Genomic DNA, 6,770 nt, shown 5'->3' on the forward strand with positions numbered 1-6,770 from the left:
AACTTTGTGAATGCTGTATGCTCATTACTACACACAAAATACAGCTCTACAAGAAGGTGCCACCCTGGGTGAGACTAGACAAAGTGCAGAGACCCAGGACAGCAGGCCTGTCGGAGCCAAACCCAGAGTTCATTGAGGAAGAGCCCATGAGCTGACAGACCTTAATGTCACAAGAGTCAGTGCTCTGGACGCTAGGGAAAATGTTCAGCACCTGGAATTAGAGCCAATGGAGGACCATGGGTCCTTACAGCATCACTCTGGAACAGGGCCGAAGAGTGGACTGACTTAATTATGAAGGGCTATGCATTTCTATTTCAATGACTTATCATTGTGTGGCCCCAGACATCATTAAGTCCTGTGCTAGCCTGGGGGTGTGCACAAGTCTGTGCCTGCGCACATGCGAAGATGAAAAGATTCTTTTCCAGGACACAACAATTAAAATGATGGTTTTATTGCCCCCAAGACATGAACCAGCATCATCTCTGACCTAGCAAACTTACTTCTGCACATCTTTGCCAATTAAATATACAAATCTCTGTCTCTCAGATGATCTTTCCAACCAGCTTCACATTCTTCTAGTTCCCCCATTAGTGAGCCGAGTAAGTCATTGACTGATGATAAAAGTGTGTGTGTGTGTGAGTGTGTGTGTGTATACACTGCTATACAACCACAAGTGAGGGACTGTAGAAGAAATGAATGTAAAAAGAGTTTGCCTAGAATTCACAGGATACAAATGTCAGGGTTTATTCTTGTGAGTCATAGACTAGACTATCACAAAAGCTAGAAGATTTCACACTCCTGAAGGCAGCTTATTTCAGGGTTAGGACACAGGTCAGGAGAAGAGGTAGCAAGTGACAGCCCGACACCAGGCTCCATGCCCAGGAAGTACCATACTGTGTTCTCTACTTCTGAAGTTGGGGTTTGTATGGCTTGGGTCCTAGAGGATGGAGACGATACAAGACCACTGAAGGAAGTCTGCCGGGCATATGGCCAGGCTGGAGGGCTGAAGCAGGCATCTGTAACAGAAGCTGGGTCTGGGTATCACTTTTTGTTGTTGTTGTTGTTGTTATTGTTTTGAGACAGGGTTTCTCAAAAAACCCTTTTTCTTGCTGTCCTGGAACACACTCTGTAGACCAGACTAGCCTAGAATTCAGAGATCCTCCAGCCTCTGCATCTGGAGTGCTGAGATTAAAGGCAGGCATCACCACCACCTAGCTCTGGATATTGCTTTTAAGACTGGAGTTGTTTAACAACACATTTCAGTGGCAGACCTCTAACTAGTGATTCTTGTAAGACAGTATTTTATTCTGCAGGCAAGGAAGTGCCCAGCTCGGTTAGCAGCATGGGACTTCTGCTTTTATCATCTGCATTCAGGTGGGGCTGCGCATACAACACAGAATGTCACAGAGATCAGTGAGGGATGCAGGCAGCCAGGACGGAAAACAGGAGCTAGATCAGCCAATCCTGCTGAAAGGAGGTGGGAACAGAGATAAGAAGGAGGAAGAGGAAAGGCATTGCAGGCCCAGGGAGTGGTCACAGCAGAGATTAGGAGAGAGATGGAGCCTCTGGCTTATCCAGGAAGGAATGCGCCCAGATCGGCCGGACTAGGCTCCTTACACCGTAAGTAACCCGGTCAGGAGGTTGACAATCTACTGTCCCATAGTGATCACAAAAAAGATAGGTAAAGGAATTACACCTGGGTGCTTCCTTTCCATTCCAGTCCCCAGAGCTACTGTAGGGAATCCTCGCTTCCTCCCACGGGCTTGCTCCAGGCTCAACAGAGTTTTGTTTGCTACAAGTCAGTCCGGCCTCACTCACAGCCTAAATGCCTCCGGCTGTCAAGTCTGGAGCTCACAGAGACCCTGTCTGGTCCAGTCTTGCCCGTTTCCTCTTGGAGGGCTCAGACTCTGGTCTGACTCTGCTTCTCCAGACTGTATCCTCTCTCCTCTATGCCATTTATATATGCGCCTATTTCCTGGACTTTATCTTCCCTTCTCGGTGCTGACTGCTTTAGTATTCTCTTTTTTATCGCAGTGTGGGTTTGCTTTTAACTTTTTTTTAATTAACATGTTGCTTTTACCTTTTTTTTTTTTTTTTTTTTTTTTTGCCATCCTGAGACTTCTATTAAGACAGAGTTTCCTAGGCTAGTCTCCAAGTTTTCTGTACCCCGACTGACAACTAGGCCCAGCATTGTGTTGACACTTTGTATCTGCTAATTAGCAGTTTTTGGTTAACAGCACTTAATCCACTTCTCCACAGCTCTAGTGTTGGCTATTTGCCTACAAGCCTAGATCATCCGAATAGTAACCCCACCCCTTTCCCTGAGGCTGTGACCCACCAGCTCTCAGCAGAGCCCAAGTGATTTGAGGACCCCAGCCATCTGCGGTGCGCAGGGCTTCTTGGATATCCACACCACCAGAAAGCAGAGACCTGAGTGTCCCAACTGGGAAAAAGGAGTTTCCAAGAGCTCCCCAATCCAGGTTCATGAATCTGAAGTCATTCCGAGCTCACAACTCTGGCAACGCGGTGGCCACAGGCCCAGTAGTGCCAGGGGGCAGCCGCAGGAGGAAGGTCTGTAAGGAGCCGGGACGAGGAAATCCAGCCTTCTCCCTGAGCAGCCGCCAGGTGCCATCTTCAATGGCATAGACCAACGTGGATACACGGTTGACAGTATAGACGGTGTCCCCACGCACCACGGAGGTGAAGAGTGCTCCCTTGCTGTTGACAAACTGGCCAGGTAGCGATGTCCACTGGCCCGTGACCAGGTTGAGGCAATCGATGGCACAGTGCAGGAAATCATCAGAAGGTCCATTACGCACCACATAGAGACTGTCACGATGGGCCACCATAAAGTGGCCGTAGCTCTGCGAACGACACAGTTCAGCCACGGGCAGCCACTTGTCCATCTGCACTACGTACTCAACAACGGCAGTGATATCTGCCGGCCTCCACAGGCACACGAAGAGGCGGCCACGCGCGTGGGCACAGGGAACCCCTGTAGCTGGCTGCGGCAGGTCCGCCACGAAGCTCCAGCAGTCTGTGGCGGGATCGTAGCACTCCACGGAGCTCATGGGCGTCTTCTGGAATTCGCCACCAATGGCATAGAGGCGGCCTTCAAAGCCGGCCAGCGCCAAATCATAGCGCGGCTGGTGTGGGCTGGGGAATTCGCACCAGGTGCCACCTTCCGGGTCGTAACAGAAGCTCAGCTCCACTACCTCCTTGCTGGCTCCGCACACACCACCCACGATGTACAGCTTGTTGCCCAGAGTGGCCACGCCTGCCAGCAGCGTGCTGGCCTCCAAGGGCAGTGCGGCCAGCGTGCGCCACGCGTCCTCCTCTTCGTCCAGGAAGCACATGGTGCGCGATGCATCCTCCAGGAAGCCGGGCGCGGGCGTGTGAGTGCTCACGGCCACGTAGGTGCTAGGTCGCAGCGCTGCCACGTAGGCACGGGCCTCCGGCAGCTCCAAATCCGCCACCAGCTCGTGCGCGCCGTCACGGATGAAGAGCGCAGCGCTGTGGAGCACGTCGCGCAGGCCGAAGGCGGCGGCCGCGTCGCACAGCAGCGAGCAGTTGTCCGACGTGACGCTGTGCTCCAGGAAACGCGCGAGCGCGGGCGCCTGCAGGAAAGCGGCGCACTCCACTGCCTGCAGCAGCTCGTCGTCTGCGGCCAGCGCCGGCCGCTCTCCGCGCAGCACCCGCAGCGCCGTGCCGAAGCCCGCGGCGCTCAGCGCACCCAGGCGCACCTCGGCCGCGCGCGCCTCCCGCATGCCGGAGCGGAAAAGCCCACGGAAGAAGCCGCAGTGTTCCACCAGCAGCGACTGCTCGGCCTGGAAGAGTTGGCCATCCACCCACACCTGCACCGGGATCTCGGGACCTGGTGGCATGCTGAGCCAGAGGGGCGGAGGCTGCTGCCGCTGGGGGGCCTAGATTTGCCTGGGGCCACTGACTCTGGGGCTACCCTGGGGCGGGGAGGAAAAAAAAACTTCCCTGGGGGATATAAATACTTTCCTGGCTAAAGATAGGATGGCTCATGTGATATGGCCCGCAGGCTTGGATGGCAGCCTGGCCCAGAGGACATCTGGACACCTGTGGTCATTCACTTTTATTAAGAGACTAATGACAAGGGCCAGCAATGGTCCAGCAGGTAAAAGTTCTTTCCTACAAGACTGATTGGCTTAGATTCAACCTGGAACCTACATAAAGCTGGAAGGAGAAAACCCACTTAACAAAGTTGTCCTTTGACCTCTGTATTCACACTGTGGCTTGCATCCCACTTCCACAGAGACTCAGTTACTTTTTTTTTTTTTTTTTTTTTAAAGAAACAGTGACAGCCGGGCGGTGGTGGCGCATGCCTTTAATCCCAGCACTCGGGAGGCAGAGCCAGGCGGATCTCTGTGAGTTCGAGGCCAGCCTGGGCTACCAAGTGAGTCCCAGGAAAGGCGCAAAGTTACACAGAGAAACCCTGTCTTGAAAAACCAGAAAAAAAAAAGGAAGAAAGAAACAGTGACAATACTAACCATATAACTGAATTCCCACTGCATACTGGGCTTTGCCAGATGTGCTTATAAAGACATCCTATTTAACTGGCACCATACCAAGCTGTTACCATATACAAAGCATGTACCTCGGCTCTGTTTCCTCATCTTTAAAATGGGTTAAGAGCACTGACTGCTCTTCCAGAGGACCTGGGTTCAATTTCCAGCATCCACATGGCAGCTCACAACTGTCTGTAACTTCAGATCTAGGGGATCAACACCCTCACACAGACATACATGCAGGCGAGACACCAATGCATATAAAATAAACAAGTTTTAAAAAATGGGGTCAATAGAAACACCTATTAACAGTATTGGGACAAATTCCATAAGGTGTTCTGAATGAGGTCTGGTAACTTCATGTGACTTGTCCAAGGTCATTCAGCTGGGGACAGGAGTTCATCAGCTCAAAAGGGCGGGGCAGGCAGGTTGAAGAGAGAGACCAAAGTGGAGCATCAGACCAGGATTCTAAAGTGTGCCTCTGCCCAAGCTTGCGCCTGAGCCCAATCATTACCCTCCACTCACGTTTTGCCTGCACGTATGTAAGTGCATCCCATAAATGCATTGCCATTGGATACCAGAAGGGGACCTCAGATCCCTGGGAACTGGGATTACAGACAATTGAGAGTCACCATGTGAATGTGGGTATACATGCTGGGAATCAAGCGTGTATACCCTTCCAGGTCCTCTGGAAGAGGAGCAAGTGCTTGCTCTTAATGCTGAGCAGTCTCTGGGGCCCGTTCTGAGTCTCTTTAAAAGCCCATTTCCTTTCATGTAAGGGAGCATCCAGTGAACCCCTATAGGCAGAAGCCACCCTTCACTTAGAAGTGGGAAGCTGGTGTTTGGTCTTCACTTGCCTGGCCCCTCTGCGGCTTCTATCACCTTGGGTGAAGAAAAGGAGAGGTGTGGGAGGATGGTATACCTGTGGATGAGAAAGTCTTCCTCATACAACTACTTAAATTGCATTTATTGTATAATTGTGATAAGCACTTTGATTCCAATTCCTTGCAACACCCAGGAGTAGTTACTATGGCCCGATCCCTAATGCCCCTGTTGAACACACAATATCCACTTACTTTTTACAGCAACACTATGAGCTGGATTTCTTTGCTAGACAGGGTCTGATGTATCTTGGGCTGGCTTTCAGACTTGCTGTGCAGTGAGGATGACCCTGAATTTCTGATCCTCCAACTTCCACCTCCCAAGTGCTGAGATTCCAGGCATGTGCCACCATGCCCAGTTTATGTAGTGCCGGGGCGTTGAACCCAGAGCTTTATGCATGCTAGGCAAGGACTCTGCTTCCTGAGTTGTACCCCAGCCTTGAACTAGATGCCCCTAATGGCCCCATTTGGTAGATAAGAAGGCTAAAAGCAGAGGTTTAGCCTGTGAGCAGCAGGTGGCAGATTTGGGGTCAGAATGCAGCCAGTTTGACCCCTGGTGTATGTACCCTAAACCACGCTGCTCTGTTGCCTCCCGTGCTGTAGAAGTGGGAGGCAGTGGGAGGAACTTCAGACTCACTAATTCCCATGAGGACCTGGTACAAAGTGAGAAAGAGCCCTGCCCAGGGTCTTGCAGCTCGGGACAGACAGTCCCAGGCCTCCCGCAGCCCAGTCTGTGGCACGTTTCCAACTGTGCACGGCTTTCCTAGTTGGCCATCTACCACGAGACCCCCCAAATGTCAGATGGAAAGGAGTGTGGTGATTGCCTTCTCCTAGGAAGCTGAGGCCCAGACTTTGATAGGATGGTATATGCCCTTTGGGAGATGTTCAGCTTTGGTCCTCCTTTGGGAGGATAGAACAGCTATCCCTTACTGAAAAGAAAGTAGGAGGAGGGCAGGAGACCTCCCCTCCCCTTTAAGACACAGACATAGAACGTGTAGATGAATCTGCAGCCCAAAGAAAATGTGCCTCCCTTAAGGCACTCCCTAGTTCACCCCATCAAAACAGGCCTGGGGTGTGGGGACCACTTGTGTGAGCCCGGGAAGCCAGAGGCCCTCAGAGATGCTGCCAGAAATATCTCAGATGCTTTGCCCCAGGGACTAGGCAGGAAGAGGGGAAGGAGATGGGGGTGGGGTGGGCAGAAGTCCCATGAGTACTATCTCAGGCCCTCTGCCAGTATCTCTCCTTCCCTGAGACCAGACGTTGGCTGGAAGGGCCTAGACTGTTTCCAGCAGTAGGCATGAAAACCCTTTCTTGGAGACAAGTGAACACTGTAGTGTCAGATCTTTGCCCATAT

At 51.8% G+C, this 6,770-nt stretch overlaps 1 protein-coding gene across 1 annotated transcript; it reads right to left on the minus strand.

Annotated features, from left to right (window-relative positions):
- Positions 1–435: 435 nt before the first annotated feature.
- Kbtbd13 (kelch repeat and BTB domain containing 13) lies at positions 436–3,953 on the minus strand. Its single transcript, XM_006979332.4, has one exon. It carries the CDS (start codon positions 3,882–3,884, stop codon positions 2,508–2,510), a length of 1,377 nt encoding a protein of 458 aa, XP_006979394.1. The 5' UTR covers positions 3,885–3,953; the 3' UTR covers positions 436–2,507.
- Between the last annotated feature and the right edge of the window lie 2,817 nt (positions 3,954–6,770).

Source organism: Peromyscus maniculatus, chromosome 7 (genome assembly GCF_049852395.1).
Source record: "Peromyscus maniculatus bairdii isolate BWxNUB_F1_BW_parent chromosome 7, HU_Pman_BW_mat_3.1, whole genome shotgun sequence".
Classification (NCBI taxonomy): domain Eukaryota; kingdom Metazoa; phylum Chordata; class Mammalia; order Rodentia; family Cricetidae; genus Peromyscus; species Peromyscus maniculatus.